Source organism: Lissotriton helveticus, chromosome 11 (genome assembly GCF_964261635.1).
Source record: "Lissotriton helveticus chromosome 11, aLisHel1.1, whole genome shotgun sequence".
NCBI lineage: Eukaryota > Metazoa > Chordata > Amphibia > Caudata > Salamandridae > Lissotriton > Lissotriton helveticus.
In genome coordinates this window covers 1,158,310,166-1,158,333,398 of record NC_136072.1, presented here as the reverse complement: position 1 = coordinate 1,158,333,398, position 23,233 = coordinate 1,158,310,166, and the positions used below count along the sequence as shown (strand labels likewise).

The window sequence follows — 23,233 nt, the reverse complement described above, 5'->3', positions numbered from 1 at the left end:
TGTGTTGCAGAGGACTCATCTGCAACCTTTTCCTGCCTGATCCTGAGAGAGCAGTTGCATCAGAAATGAGCCTTATCCCTTAGTGCTGCCTAGGGCTTCTGTGTGAAAGTATTTGGAGTTTATCTCGACTTAGACTAACTGAGGAGGATCTTTGTTCTCTAGAGAGTACGTTACCATGAGAAATCAGTCAATGGGAGTGAGGCTTCTCTGGGTTGCTCCAATCAATAAGAAGATGATCCACTCCTAGCTCTTTATACTACTGTTCCACGTCCTCTCATGTGGCAAGTCTTGGATGAAGCAAGAGATAGCTGAATTGCTGCTTCTTTTTCATTCAATATTTTTTTATTGAAGAATTCCATCCATCAATCGCCATATTATACCAAGTACATATAATGAGTGTACAATTTAATGAATAAATTACAAATATGCATCTAAAAAGCTGTAATGTTAATGACAAGAAAAGAAACAACGGTATTACACAATATATTCAACACATATGAGCAAAGATAATAAGGGGTGACATTGGGGAAGAAGTTGGCTGAAGCAATCTACATAAGACATCTTAGATATAGACATGTGTTTAACTACAAATACTGCATCGATCAATGAAGAGTAGTTAACAAAGTGAGTCTTTTAGAGGTAAGCATCAAACACAATCAGATGTCCTTCTACTACCCTAAAACAGCAAGTGCATGTCTTGATGCAGCTACCACCGCAGACCAGCAAGGAAGGACATCTCTTGATGCGCCTGGAAGGACATTTCTACCACCCCAGGTCAGCAACAAGGTTTCGTGGTGCATCTGGTAGGGCAGTTCTACCATCCCAGACCAAAATGGCCATTACTTGATGTCCCTGCAAGGGCATTTCTACAACCCCAGGCCAGCAAGGGCATTTCATTATACATTTGGAAGAGCATTTCCACCACCCAGACTAGCAAAAGCATGTATTGATGCAGCTGGAAAGACATTTCTACCACCCTAGGCCAGTAAGGACATTTCATGATACATCTGGAAAGACACTTCTACCACCCTAGGCCAGTAAGGACATTTCATGATACATCTGGAAAGACATTTCTACAATCCCAGGCCAGTAAGGACATTTCATGATACATCTGGAAAGACATTTCTACCACCCCAGGCTAGTAAGACATTTCGTGATACATCTGGAAAGACATTTCTACCAACCCCGGCAGTAAGGACATTTCGTGATACATTTGGAAAGACATTTCTACCAACCCAGGCCAGTAAGGACATTTCATGATACATCTGGAAAGACATTTCTACCACCCCAGGCTAGTAAGGACATTTCGTGATACATCTGGAAAGACATTTCTACAATCCCAGGCCAGTAAGGACATTTCATGATACATCTGGAAAGACATTTCTACCACCCCAGGCCAGTAAGGACATTTCATGATACATCTGGAAAGACACTTCTACCACCCCTGGCCAGTAAGGACATTTCATGATACATCTGGAAAGACACTTCTACCACCCCAGGCCAGTAAGGACATTTCATGATACATCTGGAAAGACATTTCTACCACCCCAGGCCAGTAAGGACATTTCGTGATACATCTGGAAAGACATTTCTACCACCCCAGGCCAGTAAGGACATTTCATGATGCATCTGGAAAGACATTTCTACCAACCCAGGCCAGTAAGTACATTTCATGATGCATCATGAAAGGTATTTCTACCACCCTAGAGTAGCAAGGGGATTTCTAAAACCAATCGGAGAGAAACTTTGACCACCTTAGGACAGCAAGGACATTTCTTGATGCACCTGGAAGGACATTTCACTGGGCTGCAACTCTTGCTTTACCAGAAGGCAACTCGCAAACCACAGGTTTTCAAACCCATGGCAAGAGACAACTAATTTTATGGCCTCACCTTAAGGAAGAAGTTCGGCAGCATTCGACGTCTCAACAGGTGAGATCACACTAATGCAAAAGACATGTCCCTTTGGCGTCCAACCAAAAGGCAAGCCTTGTTGAAGCCTTCTTTTTACACCGTGGCAGATTAGGAGCTGAATGCAGTCAGATTATGCTGTGCAGGTTCAAAGGGGATGCTAGGTCCTTTACAGCCGGCGTTGAACAGGTTCTGCCCCAAATAATTATATTAAAAATGGCGGAAGCAGTACATTTTCCAAATTCATTATCGAACAAAACTCTTGAGTTTTACAAATCTCTCTGATGAATATCTTATGAAATATTCCAAGTCCGTAGAGGCTTTGAAATGGCCATACTCTGCCATTTGAATTTTTCTTTGGGGACACTAAAAGCTGTGAAGAGCTATTAGAAATCTAAACTTCCTACTACTAGAAGGTCACCCGACTTCAAACAATATCTCTGAGGGATGCCAGGCAACAGAAAGATGCTACTAATGAGCACCACTGTCTTCTCAACTTTAAAAAAAATATTAACCAGAACAACCTCAGGTGCAACCATTGTGAAAATTAAAAACACATATGTGTATCAAATTTAAAACTCAATGAACATTATGTAACGCTTGGCAGACATACTGCAGAGGTGGCCAACCCGGACGGTGATTGCCCTAACTCTCCTTTTAGAGGTATTCATGGTTGTAGGGCAGCAACCTTGAAATAATTCATCATCACAAAGAACTGAGCAGTTAATGGAGCAAGGAAACCTCGAATCTATGGAGGGAGTTCAGAATGGGTTCCAGATATCTCAAGTATCGCCAGGTTAGAGTCAACATTACATGAGAGGAAGATCTAGAACTCGTTGAATGACCAGAAGTTACTCTTTGACATCATGGCCTAGGATGCCCTGCGTTGAACAATGTTATGCAACTTTTTAAGCAGAAGATGAACGGATTAATTAGGCGCGTCAGTATTAGTAAAGGAGCTTCAAGGTTCTGTCTAAAAATTGATAGATTACTCTGTGCTCCATCACAGCTTCATCACTACCTTTCTGCTTCGAAACTCCATTAAATGTGAAAACGATGTACGTGAAGAAGATTCTATGGGGGTTATTTAGTATATGTTATGCAGACACTTTTAAGGCACTGAGCAATTTTGCTCTGCATTTGCAAGCTTTTATGTACATTGGCACAATTTTCTGCATTGCTTTCCGCCTCTTTGAACCTTGTGGCAAACACTTCATAAATATTAGCCCAGGTGTCTGTAAAATACTCAAGACGGTCAGGGATCACTAAAGGTGGACCATTGGGCCGCCTGGAAAGTAGTTTATGGTGCAGTTGTGATTGGCAGGCTGATAATTTTTCAGTGAGGGAAAGGTGTGTCATCCCTCATGACGTCATAAAGTGAGATGATTTCCCAATGTGAAGATGTGATATAGAAGGTAGAGGAGATGGTATTCTAAAGTAGAGGAAAAGGGAAGTTGTGAGCACATGAGCTGGTACATGACACATGATCACAAGAATACACTTTAGTTGAGAAAACTTTCCCCTTAGGATGTAAGGATGAATTATTCTTCAATACTGCAACTGGACTGACACAAATCCTCAATACTTAACCAGAAGAACTGCTTTTTGGATTTGTTTTTGTACTGATCTAGCATTTTAGTGACTGTTGCACGTGCCTGAGCACTTTCAAGCGTCTGAAGTCCATTCTATACATATTATCTAGACTTTGTGTTAAACATTGTATTCATTTTTATGGAATGCATTTTCTGTAGGTATAAATATGCAGGAGTTTGTAAACAGTTTAATTTTGCCACCACATAAATTAACAGCAGAAAATCTCCACTCTCACATTACTTTCTGTTTAGTTGATAATAATCTATACTTTCATTGTAGCACAGACATCCAGTAGAGCTGTATACCATATGTCACAGAAAGCATTCACAAATATATTTGTAAAAGTAAATGTATGCACAGTAAATTTTAACATTTCATATTAAAACCAACTTTAAACGCATACTTTTCAACGTGCATTATTTTGAAAGAAAGACTTCCAGAAATGTTGAGATCTGTAATGGAGGACGAGGGAGAAACCAAGCACAGAATTGGAAGGCGTCTCCGGTCGTGCTCCGCTCCCTGTCCACTTTCTGCCATTGCATCACCTTTCTAGTGCCTTCAACCCTCTTCTTCTTCCTCCTCCGGTGCCTCAGCCTCTGCTTCTGTTTCTGCCTCCGCCTCTGTCTCTGTCTCCGCTTCTGTCTCCGCCTCTGTCTCCGCCTCTGTCTCTGCCTCTGTCTCTGTCTCCGCCTCTGTCTCCGCCTCCTCATAATCTTTGCTTCCTCTCCCAACAGTCCGTATGCTGCCAATAAAAGGAAACATTCAGTGAACTGGAATATGTGGGGTGCAGCCATCTGGAGAAGAACAAGCTCATGTGTCTAGGCTTTCAACGCATACTGGTGACATGATGTTGTATTCGGAGTAGTGCAGTTTAAAGCACGTTGAGGTTTGCGCCCCATCACACCTTTCACCGATGGGTTACACACAGACTTTTCTCCAAGTATACACCTCCTCCCACCCCTCACTTTTGTGGTCAATTACTTTGGGGGGGCATTCATAAAGTTATGTGGTCTTTCACAGAAGTTTTGAGGCGAGGACCCACTCCACACGAGAAGAGTCATCATCAGTTTGAGGCCAGTTCTTTGGGTTCCTTGGTAATCAGTAGGTACTGGACATTATATGTGGAGGGTTTGTTCACCAGCAGTGTCTCTATGCTGCATGTAAAGTTGCTGGACTACTTCCTGTAAACATTTGACTCTCCAGGGGCAGCAACATCAAGCAGGTAAGATTTAATTTAGGAGGTAATAGAGGCTATGAGAGCTCCTTCAGCATGTCACAGTAAATAATAAACAACAAACAACGCCCAGTAAGAGATGTTATTTAAAAAAAAATGTTATTCATTTACAGATAGATAAGAAGGGCAGTTACAATTAAGATAAACACTTAGAATTTGCTCTCACACATAGGAATACCCTCTTCTAGAAAGAAATTCGACATGTATTCTTAGATGTCCCATGCAGTCAAAATCTGACAAATTGGTGGTGGTTATTGCACCACTGCTAAATACGTCCCCAACAAATCCTAAAAGGCTTTGCAAAAGCTCACCGAAAACTGAGAGTCTCGCAAACATCTGGAACCTTTCCAACCCTACCAAACAGGAATTCACCTGATTTTCTAATCCGCACAACTCCAAGATGAGATCAGCCTACTTCTTCACTTTCCAACATCTTCTACGCACCATCACAAAAACTCAAATAGGAGCAATCACCTTATCACACCAGGTTGCAGTCTCACCCACACTCGAGAATAAACTCATCTGAAACACCAACCATGGATAATGATCCAGTCCCATTCTCTTGAACGACCCGAAATTATGCAAACCTCAAAACATTTACAGGAGCAGTCTTCAACAACATTTCAAAGTCAATCTGCACAGAATAGGCAAGGGGCGCAGATGACGCAATCCTAGAAGCTGACATCATTGTCCCACAGTCCCAGATGTTAAAAGGAAAGAAGCTGCACAAAAATTCAAAACCCAACTGGAGAAGATAAAGGACCTTGAAAATCAGTAAATTAAAAGACAATCTAGGCATTCCTTGTATACTGCTTCTAAAATGGAAAATTAGGTTTAAAGCAAAGTTCCTCGGCAATAGACCACATTCTTCTAAGTATTAAATGTAAATACCATATCAGTGGCAACAAAGCAGGTAAACTCTTTACTAATATTCTCAAAGCAGAAAAAGAGAAAAAAAACAACGATCATCAAAAACAAACAAGGTTTTCTGAATACCAAGGATACACAGATAGCCAAGATGTTTACAGAATTCAATGAAGCGCTAAACACTAGTGAAAAAAAGGACTAACACGGAGGTCATGACCTAGTACTCCTCACCAATACCAAAGCCTTTATACGCATATGGGAAATATCTTGACTTCTCACCACAGCCAGAAGAGATTTAGGGGCATATTTACAAGCCCCTATCATTACAGGAACGTCACTTTTTATGGTGTTCCAGTGGCGATAGGGGCATCGCATTATTTACAAGGCGGCATTAAGCCACTAAACGTGGCTTAACGCCACCTTGTAAATAGGCACAATTTCACGCTCAAGCGAAAGTACGCATAGAGAGTTGCCGGGCATAATAGGGTAAAGAGGGGCATAAGGAAAGGTTATGTTGTGGTGCCTACATTGTTGAAGATCTACATTAATGATATCACGAACAACTGTCACAGTGATTACCCTACTCTTGCAGGGTGCAATATTCCCATGTTATTTTACACAAAAGACACCCTCTAGACCCCCTAAGGGGTTGGAATCTATACTAGTTGAATTTTCAAAATTGTGTACTGTGCATGGTCTTGAAATAATTGCATCTAAAACAGAGGTTATGTTTTTCAATCAGCACTGGAACTTCAAAGGTCCTTTGCTGATGAATGGGTGTGTCCTAGATAGAGTTATCGATTTTGATTACCTGGGGGTCAAGATGTGCCCCACAGATTTGTAAAAGTTCTTTGTGCTTGAAGCATAAGGCTTGTGTTCTTGAAAGTGTTTTAGTTTATGATATCTAGGGCTGGGTCTCCCCTGTTACAAATCAATCAAGCCCAAAGTCTAGGGCCAGCTCTCTATGGAGCCGAGATCTACAGACATTGTAATGTCTCATCTCTTTCGGTTCCTGAAAATATTTTTGGGGATCTTGTTTTAGCCTTCTATTGAAATCTCCCCTGATCCCCTTATTGTTAGACTTGGAGTCGAAAAGAGATGTTGACTCGTATTGTATTGTATTGTAATTGCATTTATATAGCCCTTACTACCCCGGACGAGTCGCCGAAGAACTTTTTTGGTGAGTAGCATGCTACTCCGGAACCCATTAAGGATTAGTGTTGAGTTAGTATAGTCAAATATGAAAGTAATTTGAGTGGTGGGTAGGTAAGTCAGTTATTTGTATTCAGATGGATACTGGAGGGATAGAAGAGGGAAAAAGGTTTGCCTTTATATAGCTCTTGTTACTCCTGATGGTGTGTCAAAGCGCTTTTTTCGGTGAGTAGCACGCTACTCCGGAACTCAAAGGATTAGTGGTGAATTAGTATAGTGAAATATGAAAGTAGTTTGAGTGGTGCATATTAGTCAGTTATTTGGATTGAGAAGGATAGTGGAAGAATAGAAGATGGGAAAAAGGTTAGTATTTATATAGCGCGTGTTACCCATAATGGGGTGTTGAAGCACTTTCTTGGCGAGTAGCACGCCACCCCGGAACCCATAAGGATTAGTTGTGAATTAGAATAGTGAAATATGAAAGTAATTTGAGTGGTGGATATTGCTTTGAGAATGTCAATGAACTGGACTCGCATATGGTCAATTCAGGAACGTAAGCCTTATAGGAACTCTTCAAATGAATTTGTCTCTTTGGACAGATCACTTAAAACTCCAGAATTATCCTTTGAAAAAGGATGGTTTTACAAACTAGATATAAGCGATCTATGGGACTCACCCCGAAATATAACTGAGTCCCACCACTATCCTTAAGAATATATACCGATCACATCTATGAGAAAAATAAATTGTGCAGCCCATATTTTAGACCATGAGTCATAAGCGAATACCTGTGTTTGAACTTTTGTAGTTAAGATTTCGCCACCCAGTGATCAAAACATGTATATTCAGATGCTTCTGGGTACACTTCCACTTAATAATTTTATAAGCAATACTTCAGCAATACTGGAGGGGGATTGTGTGAGTCATGTCCGAGGTGGTGGGTCAGGAGGTTGAACTGGAAGCCCGATCGCATATACTATGTGTGACAGGGAAGGACCTGTGGCCGAAATACACACGAACAAGGCTAATGGAGGCAAAAGAAATATTGCAAGGGCATGGGGTGCGATTCAACCACCCGGGGTTACAGAGTGGAAGGCGGACCTTGATTTGTGCTGTGCAGCTGAAAAAATTGTATATCAAGGACGTAGATGCCTGAAGGAGTGGAGCAAGATATGGAGGTCGGTGGGTGGAGTATAGCCTCTTCACTGTGGCGGTTATTCCAATCGTGGGCGTGGTCGTGACGGCTCCCGGCCGTCATGAGCACACGTCCACCGTGACTCATGACGGCCGGGAGCTGTCATGAGCATGTAAGAGGATAGAGGAACCTGTAATGTCTACACAGTGGACTATGCTGTGGGTGGGAGGGTTGTATGGAGTAAAAAAAAATTGTAATGGAATTTTGTGGGGATGGAACATACTGAAGCTACGTTGTATTGAGATGACTATATTATTTACGAGCAATGTACCTGATGCCCTCACTGATATTTGTCAAACGATTCTGTACACCAAAGTGTGTTGCCAAGTATTGGATAAAAAAAACAAAACATTTTTATAAGCAAATGGGCGTCCCAAGAACCTGGATCTAATCTCTGCCCTGTTGTTACAGTGGTTAGATCCCTGTGGCCCAGTTGTTACAGTGGTTAGATCCCTGTGGCCCAGTCATTACCTTGTAACATTACAAATGCTAAAATCCATCACCCAATACAACTTAATTTCGGCCTTAGGCCATAAAAGCACATATCATAAAATACAATTTAAGACATTAAAACATCTCAAAACATGAGCACGATAAAAAAAGCAGCATCGATAATCATGTTAAAACAAAACATGCTTAAGAAGCACAATGATTAAAAAAGAAGAAAAAAAATACAAGTCCATCAGGGAAACATGATAATACAAAGACCCCAATAATCATGGTACATTATTAGGAGATGTATAGATAAAACATGTTCAAAAGCAGTAACCTCTATCCCTGATGGAATAAAATAATCAATCATTCAATGTCATTCATTAGCATATCACTTGTCTAAAAAGATTACAATACTAGTCACACGACTTAAACTGTATGAGAGGAGGTAAGTCCTCTCATTCTTCGCCTCCACATGCATAATAAAAACCAGGAAACTGCGAAAGCCATTGGGCGAGTTGCATTAGATCCTCAAATCAGAGACCAATGATGTAATTATTCTTGCTCTAGATAGGTTCTTACATAACGCTTGGTTTGTAAGGAACTGCTGCGCCAGACACAACAAGAATTGTCATAGGGATGAATAATTGTTTCATTGTTCTAACTGATGTATTTGTGGAATTTTATAGTGTATGTGTTTTATGGGAATTTATTAACATAAATAATCAATTTTTGATGATGATTATGATGATAATGATAGAAGGCATCACAATTCAGCCCCACAAGTTCAAACTACCTGCCTACACAAACAACATCCTTCTTTTCATTAATAACCATAACACTCTAATACTAACTTTGTACGTTAGACTAAACGTACCCTGTACTATGCTATTTCTGGTCACAAACTCAACTAGGACAAAACTGAAATGCTCATACTATCTAAGTTGTGCCTTAAATATCTTTCTGCCAAATGCAAGTCTAACTGGCGAGGATTCAGACAAGTCTTCTAAATATCCCCTTCTCAAATCACTTAGATCAATGTCTTTATCTTAACTGAAAATACAGTTATGGAAGACAACGGGAGATATTCTCAAGAGCATGCGATAATCATCGCCAAAATCGGTTAACGAAATGTTTCATATCGCCGTCTATCGTGGGAAGATAACTCCATGTTAACGTCCTATTCACAACACGGGGGTAACATGCAATAGTCTCCCGATAGCGTGTCAAATGTCCGCGATAAACTCACCGGGACGGAGATAAAAAGCTAAACCCCAATGCGAAAAAAGTTGCAATGGGCCCAACTGCGATAAAAAAAATAAGCAATAAACTGGACCAGGCCTGCAATTCAACCACATCAGGCGGGAAAAATCACTTTAAAAGTAGAATAAAAATACAAACAAAAGCAAAACAACTGCGAAGCACAATGGAGGTAGCCGGAGCAAGTACAGAGGATAACCAGAACCCCACAAGTCCCCCCGGGGGCCCAGGCGGGACCTCGGTGTCAGGGAAGGACAAGAGGAAGACGCGGTTCAGGCCGAAGGAAAACAGGATCCTGATAACGGAAGTGATAGAACACCATCAACTACTGTTCTTCACCTCCACTGTGTCATTGGCAACAAAAAATGGATTATGGCAGTCCATTGTTTACAAGGTGAATGCTGTTGGAGTGCTAAAGTGGACAATGGAAGAGGTCATGAGGCGCTGGAATAATGCGAAGAACAAAACCAAGCAGAAACTCGGCAACAATGCAACCTGGAGGTGGGAGTCCAGCGCCACAGGAGGAGCTGTATGAGATGGAGGAAATGGTGTTCACAGTCATCAGTGTGGAGACGGTGGCAGGAGTTGGAGGACTGGACACTGCTCAACATGACCTGACACAACAGCAACATGGTGAGTAACGACTAGGGACTGGGGGGAGGGGGAGAGAGGGGGACAATGGCACACATGCACAATTAAGCATAGCACAGTGCACACCCCCAATGACTCTGGAGCATGTCCCTGATCCCCTTGGCACACTGCAGCACAACTAGAAACAGCAAGTAGGCCCCTGTCGACTATGTGTCCAGAGGGGGCCCTCCCCACACAACATTAATCTCACAACAAACTCATGCACATGTGCTGAACCCAGCAAAGCTGCGTCCGTGAACCACACTGACAATGCAAGTGACAATGCATGACAAATAGCATTGCTGCAGTCAATTTATCATGGAATGTTGCATGCCACAACACTGAGGTGGCTGAGAGTTGATCCACATCCGTAAAGGAGCAGGTCACACTCTGACACAGCTACGTGCACAAACAACTCCTGACAGCAACAACACATCTGTGGACAAACTATGCCCCAGACCCCCAACTCCCACCAGGAGACCAATGTACCAAACTATGCAACATCTCAGCACTGCAAAGTCAAAGGTACACCGCATGAAAGGGATAAGGGGCAGCAAAACCCGAGCAGCTGGGGCGACTCTCCCAAAATGCAGCACAGACACATAACCTGCAGAGCACATCAACATTGACAACAATGTGGTACGAACCGCAACACGTCCACAACGGAACTGAGGACACAAGTGGTGCAGCTTGTGTGTAGAAACTGGCCAATCACATTTGGCATTGAAGGGAAATGTGAGTTGACAATGTACAAGTACAAACACACATCCGTGATGTCATCGAAATGTCCACTGTCCCGCATCAAATAGGCAGCTCCTCCCAAACAGTCACAATGTACCATATCATGCAATCTAGATGTAAACATGTACAATGCGTCAACATACATGTGAACACAATGTTGAACTGCAACTCCCCTTCACATTGCAGAGGGAAAACCAACACCTCCTACAGAGCAGACCGAACCTCTCTTCTCTGATGACAAAGAGGACCACCACACCTTCGACACCGACGCCCTCATTGTTCTTTGACAGCTTTGTCAACCCACCTCCAGGAGCAGGACAGCCCAGCTGCATCGATGAGACCCCACCCCCTGCACAGACCACACAGCAGGCAGCACCCACCACCACGGCTGTCTCCGAGGACCCCCACGAACAACACATGGCCTTCCAACGCCGTGTGTTGGGGTACCAGGAGAAGATGGCTGAACAGGTGCGGCTGGGGTTCAGCCACATGGCAGCCAAACTAGATGCCATACGTGGGTGTCTAAGTCCCATCAGGGACCACTCACAGTCCCTAACGGACACCCACAGTCCGCTCCATGCTCTCCAACGATCCATGGCTGACATCGCTAGAGTCGTGACTCTGAGACAAGAACAACTGTCAAGCCAGAGTGGCTCCAGCGATGTCACCCAGGAGTTGGGACACATGAGGAGGATCATGAAGAACATGGAGCGAACGCAGGCGGAAAAAGCGGCAGACACGGCTGCACACCAGCAAGAGGTAGCTTTGTTCCTCAACGCCCTGCAGCCCCTCCTCATTGCTGCCACAAGGCCTGGCGTGGAGGAATGCTGCTGCTACCACTCCATCCACATCTCCGCCCCGTGAAGGGTCAGTGCCACACAGTGCGGCAGACATTCCACCTCCGGCCCCTGAGGTGTCACTGCCACACAGTGCTGGAGACAAAACACCACCACCCACATGTGAGGCACATGAAACATCACAGGACGAAGATGCAGATGATTATGCCTTAGTGGTGAGAAGGAAACAGTAGCATTCATCTCAGCCATATGGCCAGTTTCTGCTTGGTTCTTCCCTCTGCATCATCACCTTCCACTGTCCCCCGATACACTCTGTGACACTCACCTTGGACCTTAACATGGACTGCCATATTCTGTTTGGTTACCAATGACACAGCACTCAGACTGCGGACTGAACTCTTCCTCTTCTTATGAACTTGTCATTCCCTTAAGGACTCTGGCGGGCCCTCCACAGGCCAACAATGTAAAATGGGGGTTGCATGGCCCTGTACTGCTCAAGCTACAACACTCCACTGAATGTGCATTAAACATTCATTTTCACACAGATGTGTCATGTCTATGATCATTGAAGTCTGGAAGTATTGATGAAAATAGGGTCAGTGATTCCCCCTTACGTCCATGTTGCTCATGTTGTGGGACTGGAGTCACAGGGTGCAACATTACCGATTGCGGTCCTGTTGGCGCCGGCACTACAACAGAGACACACGCATTAGTTATTTCCTTGTCCAGCCCAGGAGGGAACCACGCCTCGAGCCCCGGGGTCATTGTTCACACCCCTACACTGGATTGGCATACACCAGGCCAGCCCACTCTGCTTACTCTCACCGGGGGGGACGACGACAATGCTACATGTCCCAGGTCTTTCCTGTAGTGATCTGCTGATCACAGGTCTAGTTGTCAGCACGCCACAGCCACTCCCTCATGGCTGGTTTACACCCACCCAGAACACGCATCACAGGACATGTGACCTTGCCAATAAACAGGGCCGGGTGCATGTCCCCCAAGCCATTTCCACTCTCTATCTGGGTGTATCCGTGTGGTTATTGTTTATGCATCAGGGCCTAGGGCCCTACCACATCACATTGCCCACTCCCAGGAGTGACATGATGGCGTCGGACCACAAGACTCATTCATAAAGGATCCATTACTTGCATTGCACAGAGTTGGTGGCACCGGATACGCTGCGGCCGGCACGGGCCTACCGCCACGGGAATGTGACTTTCGGTGCACTGAGGTAGGGGCATCATAAGTGCTAAGTGGGTGTGAAACCTGCGATGATGCCCCGTCCTGGCAGTCCGGACTGGTAAGGATTTGTGTGAGTCCTGCTGGGCCGCAGTGTAGGCCTGAGCCAGCGATCGGCACGGGCCTACCGCCACGTGGCGTTGCCTCGCGGTTCACAGAGTTAGTGGCACCTAAAGAGCTGAGCGGGTGTGCAGTCTAAGGCGATGCCGTGTGCACTGATATGATCTCTGCCTCTGCCATTGCGAAATCAAGACCCAGAATCAAGTGTGTGACCTGGTGGCCCGCAGTGCGGGCCGAATGATGTGGAGGCTGCCATGGTTGCGGGCCCCTGGCTTGGAGCTTGCACCGGCATGTTGTGGGCCCTCTTGGAGAAACTCTGGTGGCGGAAGGTGAGCAGTGATGCCTGGGAGCACAGGGGTGGGCAATCACCACTGGGCTGCGGGCGGAGCTGGGATGCAGCAGCCTGTGTGGGCAGGGGCGGGCAAGCGATGATGGGGTGTGCAATTGTATGAACTCTGCCATTCATGAATATGGACCCCGTTTCAGATAAGGGACCTGGTGGACAGCAGTGTATACCGGCACGTGGTTGGAGATACAACAGTGGCAGCAGGTGAGCAGTGAGGCCTGGGTCCGCAGTGTTGGCACTCTGTCTCCCTATCTTTCTTTCACTCACTCTCTCTCTCCCTCTCTTTCTCTCTTTCTTCTTTTCACTCTCACTCTCTCTCTCTCTCCCTGTCTCTCTCTCTCTCTCCCCCTTTTCCTTTCACTCCCTCTCTCTCTCTCCCTTTCTTTCTCTATCTTTCTCTCTCTCTCTGTCCTTTGATGAGCGCATGACACACCTTCTTTTCTTGAATTTTGTCTTGCAGGCTGTGACTACCAGATTGTTCAGAGAAGACCCACAGTGACTCTTCCAAATAGTTATTTTGAGTTTAATTTGAATAAAATATTTTGTTTGGAAATTCAAAGATGAATGAATGATTCTCCTTTTTCTAACCACACATGAATGTTAAGTGTTGTAATTGTGCGACACCAGGCGAATTGTTTTGTTCATGATTTCATAAAGTGGATGTAACATATCTTTGCCGGGGGGGGACTGGGGTGGTAGCAATGAGTGTTGTGGCCCTTTTGGGGCTCCGAGCTGCATGATCAGTAGCTCCATGGCATCTGTTGTTCTTCAGGTGTGGTTCTGGGCTGGGCTCCCTTTTATGGTGCAGGTTGTCGTCCGACTTTATACCAGGTAAGAGCAAGTGTTAAATCCCTGCTGCTAACGCGCCTTATCGCATGTTTTGGGATCTTACCGCCGATCTTGCTGGTCGTTGAGAATGTTGCGAAGTGGTGCTGTCGCAGCTTTTTGCACGGGAATGCCTACTCTGCATCTCATTAGCGTTAGTTGCCGGGGTAATCTGTGGTAATGTTTTTTGCGGCTGCTATCGCAAGTAAACTGCTGATAATGGCTGTTAGCACCAGCTTGTGAATACGGCAATATATTTATCGCCACTTTGGCTGCGACAAAGTGAAGCTAACTCTGGGATAAGTCCTTGAGAATATGCCCCAATGTCTCTAATTGGCCTTCCTTAATTTATGATGGAGTGCACTGTAGTGCTAGAGTTACTCCTATGGTTTGAAACCACATGATGACCTTTGACTACCATCATTTAAATTGACTTTTAGTGTTTTACTTTACCTTGGCCTGGAAGTACATCCTGCATATGCCTTTCTACCCATGAAGATTTCGTTCGCATCTCTTGTAGTTTTAAAGTGGGACCTGTCCCAGAGTAGAACAGCTTGCCAAGAACAAAACATGTGGGATGTATATTTTAAACCATGAGAGAAAGAAATTTACTTTTTGGTCTCGAAGTGCAGTGTTATAAGCAGTGGTGCACAAATGTGCATTGTTTTGTACCTTGAGAGATAAAGTATGTAATGCTATAGGCAGTGGTACACAAATGTGCATTGTGCTGTACAGTGGGAAGTATTATGAAGTTCTTACTATTGGCTTTGACATGCCCTCATGTTATCTTGAATTCTGACTCTGTCTTGCTAGAGCTTTTTGCGCGCCCAGGCAGGTCCCAGAGTGCTCAAGTTGTTTAGCTTATTCACGTTCAAGGTTGCTTTGTTTTTGGAGAGGAGATTGTTGAATGTACCCTCTGAGACTTTTGCGAACTTCGTTAAGATAAAGGCTGGAACATCTGAGAATGTAAAGGGAACGTGGGAACTCCTTTTGCCTTTGGAATGCTTGTATGGAAAGTGGCCAATTCCAGTAAGTTTCCTTGGCACAAAGGGAAGGCCTTTCGAACCTTCAATTGTGTTTTGAGAGTATAAAGCTGATGGTTGTTGACTTAGGGATTGGGATTGTTTTGGAGTCCAAATGGAGATGGACGCATCTACTTCGGTACAACAGAACCCCGGTTTGCTGAGGCTCTTAACCTCTGTGACTCTCCAAGTCTGAAGTCGGCTAAGATGCAGTGTTTGCAACAGGTGAGGTAATTTGTTTCTGATTGTTGCCATTGTGATGTGTGGCTGTTTGCGTGCACCTTCAGTTTCCAGTGGCTATAACAGTCATTGTGATGCGTGACTAACAGTGTGCACCTTCAGGTTCCAGTGGCTATAATCATCTGAGGTGTTTTCTTTTAGTATTGACTTTGTGATGTGTGAGTGAGTCTGGGTACACATCCAAAGTAATCATCTGATGTATCTAGTGTGTATATATCGTTCTGATTTCTTGCAGGACATCCAGTATAACTTGATCCTTTTTGTGTTTATTATTATCTATGCATTTAACGGTTGCATTTACCAAGTGTGTTAATATATATAACCACTCAGTTTTCCTGAAAATCGTATCAAAGAAAAAAGCACTCACAGGGGTTTCTTCTCAATATCCGTCAATGTTTTATTTGGGAGCAAACATAACGTGTTTCAGCATCCGCCTTAGTCTGATGTTTGAATGGCGAGCCAAAAAGACTAAGGCGGATGCCAAAATGCGTCATGTTTGCTCCCAAATAAAACATTGACGGATATTGAGAAGAAACCCCCCGTGAGTGCTTTTTTCTTGGATACGATTTTCAGGAAAACTGAGCGGTCATTTCTTTTTGCGGATGCACCTCCGCGATCAAAGCACCCGTCCGTGAGTGCGCTGGCAAGGGGTAGTGGAGAAATTATATATATATATATATATATATATATATATATATATATATATATATATATATAGGTTTCAGGGATGTTATAGTTAGCTGGACATTTCACTCACAAAACCATAGAAATCCCACCGTTATAGTTAGTTCATCTAACTATAATTCATGCACCCGCAATGCATTGCTCATGACATCACATATTACATCATTCATGACATGGTCAGTGAACTCACTGATGACATCTCAAATGGCATTACTGATGACATCACTGATGAATTTCTAAGGTTTCTTTGATGCTAATTTCTAACTAAACGTACCTGAAACCTATGACTTTGTCAGTGAATTTTAATTGTTTTTTAAATGCTAATTTCTAACTATAACATCTGTAAAACCTATGGTTTTCAAAGGTTTTATAAATGCTAATTTCGAACTACAATATCCCTGAAACCTATATTGTTTTTAAGTAAATTTTAAAAAGAAGTGCATACTTTTTGTAGTGAAAAACTAACTGTAACAGTAGTCTGTAATAAGTTATAATTTAACAATGTTTCAAACTTAATTAGCACTAATTACCATATAAGTGTGGAAAATGTGTGACGCAGCAGCTATGATACCTGGCTTTGAACAACAGCGTTCACAGTTCGATTCCCGGCTCCAGCGGCATGTTAGCCCACCACTAAGTCACTGTGGGCAAAACCTTGCTTAATCTTCCCAACGCCCGAGCGCCGGCACACCTTTCGCTTTACAAATGCCGGTATTTTTTTAATTTAAAACCATTGTGATGAGAAATATTAGCACATACTTTTTTTTTCTTCTATTCTCAACCATATTTTTTTAATATCTTTTATGTAGAATTCAGGCAATTAATAGATGTTTTTATTGACGGGAGCACGTGTCAACAGTAAAACGTGACATCTAACTGGGTGGAGCCGCATCTTCTTTCCATAGACTATTCAATAACCAAAAAGTATATAAACCACACCCGTTGTTCGATTAGTTTCGTTTTTCCGAGTTATTTTCGCGTGTCCATTCTGTGATGCAGCTTCCCTTTTCTAGCCTGGGATTCTTTTTTTTGCGACAACAAAACATATTACGGAGTTGTAAGTTGTTTGATTACGGCATAGTAGACATTTATAATACGTAGCTATTTGTGAATATTTAAAGATTTGTATTACGAAAAAAGTATTATTGGTTGTTTTTGCCATTTATATGTAACGTCAGCCGCTTGTATTGAGAAACACCCAGAAAAGAGGAAGCGCTTTTCTTTTTTCTGGCTCCTTTGAGGTTATATACTGTGACTATGTACATTGTAATAATTAGAGTATAGCAAACTTCAGAGGTGTTGGTGACACGTTGACCCGAAGACTAAAGATTCATATGTAACGTGAACAGCTTCTCCTTCTTACTCTGTTGCCCCCCTTTGATCGTATACTGTGAATATGTATATTATAAGATTCACAGTCATTATGATCTGAGAGGAGTTTATGAGCCGTCGGCATGAAGAGGAAAGTTTTCGAAGCTCTGAAAAAAAAGCTTTGAACATATTCAACACTAAAAAATATTTTGTTATTGATCTTGTTTTGTGTTTATGACTACATTTCTTTTCGTTTTTTGTGTAGCATCAGTGAAACTCTCTATATTGTAGTAGATTGTCATATTTTCAAACAAGAGGAACTGGAGATTTGTCGCCGCCAGGAGTAAACCATCTCACATACAGCTTACTGACCTTTATAACTAACTTGTCAGTTATTTTTACAGTGAGAACATTTTTAGAAATTGCAGTTTTGAAAAAGATTATTTACATAGACACTTTTTTACCGAAGGCCTTTGATAAACCCTGCTTTTCTTAATTGATATTTTCGTATTTTTCTTGTTCTTTGTTGTGATTCCTATTCTTGTTCTCCCTATAGAGTATATAGGAATAGTATTGTATATACTACTACTTTCCTATATATTCTTAATGGAGCAGTGAGCAACCTCTAAGCACTACGACAAAACTTTCCCAACTTCTACAGAATAGAGATTGTAAAAATTTTGTTTTTTTGTTGTGCTCCTTATTCTTCTTCTCCTGTGGAATACTATAAAGTCACCATGTATATTTTAATACTGTGAACTTATAGTACTACACAGGGGTTAGAGATCTATCTCTGCGAGATATTAACAACATTTACTACAGTTATTTCCATTGATACCTTACTACCTCACAGTTTGTAATACTGCTAATATTTTACAAAATAGTAGTCCCTAAAAAACTGTATACATAGTGCTTTATTTAATGTTTTGATGAAGCGTACATTTCTAGATAGTATGACGTCATTTATGTTTAACTGTTTTTTACTTGGTATTGTTCTTCTGACCTGAGATAATGCAGTGCAGGAGTATTTCTTGAAGCACTTCTTTTCTACTTTATCTAAAAGTAACTGATGCCCTCAAATATTAACAAGAATATGGGGAAACACTTTTACAAACTATAGGCGACAAAAAAAGGAGGGTGTGGCCACATTTAAGGGATATTTTATGAATTGCGTTTTTATTTGTTACCCCTCTGATACATACAACTACAATTTCCTAAGAAAGTATATTTGTGATTGCTTAATAATAACTGTTTCAAACCTAGACTTCATTTTTTTTTCAGTACAACCACACCTACTATTTTGTTGCAAGGAAACAGCACTACCCGCGACAGAAGTAAGCACCGCACTATAACTATACATTATAAGTAAACATTGCTCCCGAGAAGTAGGTTACTTAGAACCTTATTTAAATTAAGATCGCAGCAGCGCGCTTTCTTTTTCCACCCCCTCCTCCATATTATAATATTTGCTCCAAAGAGGTAGCACTCCCCATCAGAAAAGTAACCACCACATTAGAAGTAAATACTGGTCCTGTGAACTATCCCACCCGCTGACCTAATAAAAAAAAGACCACAAAACACATATTTTCCCGACATGATTTGTAGGCCCCACGCAAATTATATAAATGGCCCTTAAAATATATGAAAAACAATTTTTACCTTCACAGTCCCTGTCCACCACCCTTGTGACCACTGTACAGAGTTAATAGTGTTCCTATCCTCCCTTCTACTACTTTGTTTCCCAGTACTCCTTTGAAGTGAACCCAATAAGGAGCAAACTTGTACTCGGAACACTTTAGTTAATAAAATATCCATGGTGTTCTGCAGAAGGGGAGGGAATGGCTGCCATCACTTTTAATGCTTCACAGCCAATGAACATTAAGCTTGGGAAGGTCCTCCTTGGAACACGTTACCCAATGAGATATCCCTGATAATCTGCGGAGGGAAAGGGAACAGCTGGCACCACTTCTACTTTCAATGGTTTACAGCCAATCAACATTAAGCTTGGGAAGGTCTTCCTTGGAACACGTCAGCCAATCAGATGTCACTCCTACTCCGCAGAGGGGGAAGGGAATAGCTGGCAATACTTCTACTTTCAATGGTTCGCAGCCAATGAACATTAAGCTTGTTGTTGAACACCTCAGCCAATTAAACGTTAATTGACACTATCCGTGATCAAAGTAAACACCGCATTATAAATAAACATTACTCCGCATATATTAAAGGAAGGTAGCAATACGGCATATTGTTGTTTTCCCAATATGATTTCCACAGCCTACTGAACATTGCCGCAACACCGCGCATCGTTGCTTTGCGGACGTGATTTCCATGGACTACGCAACATTCACTACCTGTTTGTGCACCCTACACACTGTTTGCCGCAATATGGCGCATTGTTTTCCCCACGGGCTTTCCAGGGCCTACGCAACCTTGCCGCAATACCGCGCACTGTTGTTCTGCGGACGTGATTTTCACGGCCAACGCAACATTCATCCTCCCCGCCTCTGCACCATACAGACTGCTTAAAGTAACTCCACAGTGTTCCTACTATACCCTCTTATACAATTTTCTCTTTTTTCCCCTACTCCTTTCAACTGAGTCACAAAATGGCTGCCAACACTTCCTAGTTTCAACCGTTCGCAGCCAATGAGTTGCACGCTCGTGCTCGTAACCCCTCAGCCAATCAGATGTCAGAATTCTCAAATATCGACATCTGTAAAATGTGATATTTCTCACAAACTACTGAAGTGATTTACCCCATTTAAACAAGTGTTATTTCTGGACCAAGACCTTTCTCCCTGCCAAATTTGGCATAATTCCGTTCAGCAAATTGCATTGAGAAAACACGTTTTGGGACCCTCCTTTTTTCTCAGCCCCTCCTTGACCAATCACCCCCAAACTTTTAAGATAGCAGCTGATCGTAAAAGAGAAACTTTTTGGAAAATTTCATAAAGATTTGTCAAACGACGCTAAAGTTATAAGCACATGAAAAAATGCTTTTCCTATGGAAACGTGGTCTTAACTATAACTACCTACATATATACATATATATTACCTACTGGCGGTCGCCAGTAGGTAGTTATAGTTAGGATTGGCTACCATAGGAAATCCGCAACATTCTATTGGGAATAACTCTGGCGCCGGTTGAGGAATTTGTGTGTAATTTTCCATAATTTTGGCAAGCTCCGCTCCTCTCCTTCCCTGGAAGTTTCGGGGGGATTCGTGGAGAAAAAAGGTTTTTTCCCCATGTTAATTTCCATAGGACGGTCTAACAAGTCTACAGCCCGAACCGCTGAACGGAATTACGCCAAACTTGGCAAAATTGTAGGGACTGGTACGCAGATGTGCCTTTGCTATATTTGGTGAAAATTGCTCCAGTGTTTTTTTTTAAAATTAACTTCAAAAACACATATATATCTATAGGCGCGCTCCGAGTGCTCACGGTACGCGTACCGGGGAGCGCACCCGGCGCGCTACGGGAGTGCGCGAGCGGAAAGCTGATTGGCTGTCGGGTGACTGTCAACATTCTAAACAGTCCGGAGAGTCCGCCATCTTGTGTCTCGGTAGAATCGAGACACAAGAGGTGAAAAAGAAAGGGGGATATAATTAAAAGGGGGCAGAGTAGACACATCCTGACCCCCTGGGTTTTCTGAGGGGGGCCTAGAAGGACCCTGAAGGGCAAAAAACTTTTTTTGTTGTTGAAATTTTCGCGGGGTAAGCGCTGGGTGCGTTCCCAGGTGCGCGCTCCGGTACGCGCACCCTGAGCGCACCACAGGGAAAAACAGTGTAAAAAATTATAGTAAAAAAATAATTTAGAGTGCTTGGAGGTAGGGTAGCTCTGAAAAGAGCTGTTGTGTTATGTGGGTGTTTTTTGTACCTACAAGTAGGTACCAATGCAGAGTCTTATATTCAAGAGGAAAACTCTATTTCCCCTCATCTGTAAAATGCACACCATCTCTCCTATAGATGTCTTGCATGTTGTAACGCAAGTTGTTGTGGTAAATGGAACCCATACCATAGTATCTGAGGAAAGCAGAAACAGATTTATTCACATGTTTCCTTGCTTTCTCAATCTGTGGACAAAATTGGTTGGACCAGTTCCATTTTTGCCTTTGGCATATATTAGAAAATACCAAGGCAGTTTTTGGAAAAAGTGACATCAATTGCCCAAAGATGTCCTTCAAAAGCATTTCCAGACCTACCCCAGTCAAAGTGCCCAGGTCATTGCCACCACAGTGCACAATTTTGGGGTCAGGGTGTGGTAGATGCATAAAGGATTTTACCAATGGTATCAATTGGTGACTTCTCTCACCGTTTAACACCGGAAGTTGACAGACCCCTGCTTCCCTCTCCACTGCTCACCTGCCTCACTGAACTTCAAGATATACACTGCCGATTATGGACACTCACTATACCAAGCGCTGCACCGGACACCCGCACAATACCACACGCCAGCTGCTATCTTCGCCTCGACTGACCTGCGCATTTCGCGTGACGGGACACCCTGCTAGGCCCTGCCCCGCGACCAACGCCACATATGAGGTCCTGTGACGAACCCCCACCACCCCTTCCTTACTGACCCTACCCCCCAGATTTTCCCTGCCAGGATATTGGCATAGGGAATAGTTTGTTAGCTGGTCGTGTTCTCTGACCAGATCCGTTTTTTTTCACGCAAAGGAAGACGTTAGATGCAACATGTCACTAGCAGGACACGACGCCTTATTGCTCCCGAGTTACACATATCCTGTGGAGCCGCAGTGACACTTACACCTTGAGAGGGATACGGCCTAGCGCACACCCTCGCCCATGTTAGCAACAGACCCGCTGCGCTGCCTATCAGATACTACTGCGTCTCTTACGGCCTCCCGTCACCGATGCTGGGAGGTCATGTAGACACCCAACCACCAGACACTTGAGACCTGACTGCAACGGCTGCAGACTGACACTGCCACTCATAACCACATACCACTATGCCTCAGTGAGCTATACTGTTGTACACCTTGTCGTTTTATAGACAGCACTGCGATCACGGATTTGGTACATCATCCGTTGTGGATCCCCTCCCACTACTGATTACCTGCGACTCACTGTTAAGCATCAGGTGAGGAATTGGGGGATTACGAACATGACTCTAATGTTAAGTGATCGCTGCAAAACAAACCTCTACAACGTAAGACAAAACACACTAGATCTAATACTAAAATACCTGCACTTCGCATGGCTGCAAATATGTCCACTAGAGACTCGCCGCTGGACCCCCGGGTTGTCGGCTAAATGGCTGTGTCAACTAGTCATTGGTTAATCTGATTGTTTTCTGCCCGGCTGGCCAAAGCGAGCCGCTAACTGTACCGTGTAAGATCTTTACCGTCTTTAAATAAAGGTCTTCAAAAAATCAAAAAAAAAAAAAATCAATTGGTGACTTCTCAATCCTCTCTGTCCAATCCATACAATGTCCACATTTGGTAAATCAAGGTTGTAAATACCTCTGTTAGCAGCGTATTTTTGACTCCAGTGGACAAAGCTATGACCCACAAACCAGACTTTTGGCATCTTGAAGGTAGATGTGCTTGTATTCAGATGAGTTGTGGAAATGAAATGGCAGTTTGAAAGGAGTTATGTAAAAAAGTGGTTGAGATTCAGTGCACTTGAAAAACAAAAAGTGATTGGTGCTTTCTTAACATTCTCCACTGAA

General features: G+C 43.1%; 1 protein-coding gene across 1 annotated transcript in view; it reads right to left on the bottom strand.

Moving 5' to 3' along the window:
* Window positions 1-426: 426 nt before the first annotated feature.
* Window positions 427-23,233, bottom strand: part of LOC144792779 (uncharacterized) — a 188,271-nt gene continuing 165,464 nt past the window's right edge. Inside the window, exon 4 of the mRNA XM_078667976.1 lies at window positions 427-4,245. Coding sequence (XP_078524102.1) covers window positions 4,062-4,245 — 184 coding nt within the window. The 3' untranslated portion in view covers window positions 427-4,061. The remainder of the gene's footprint in view (window positions 4,246-23,233) is intronic.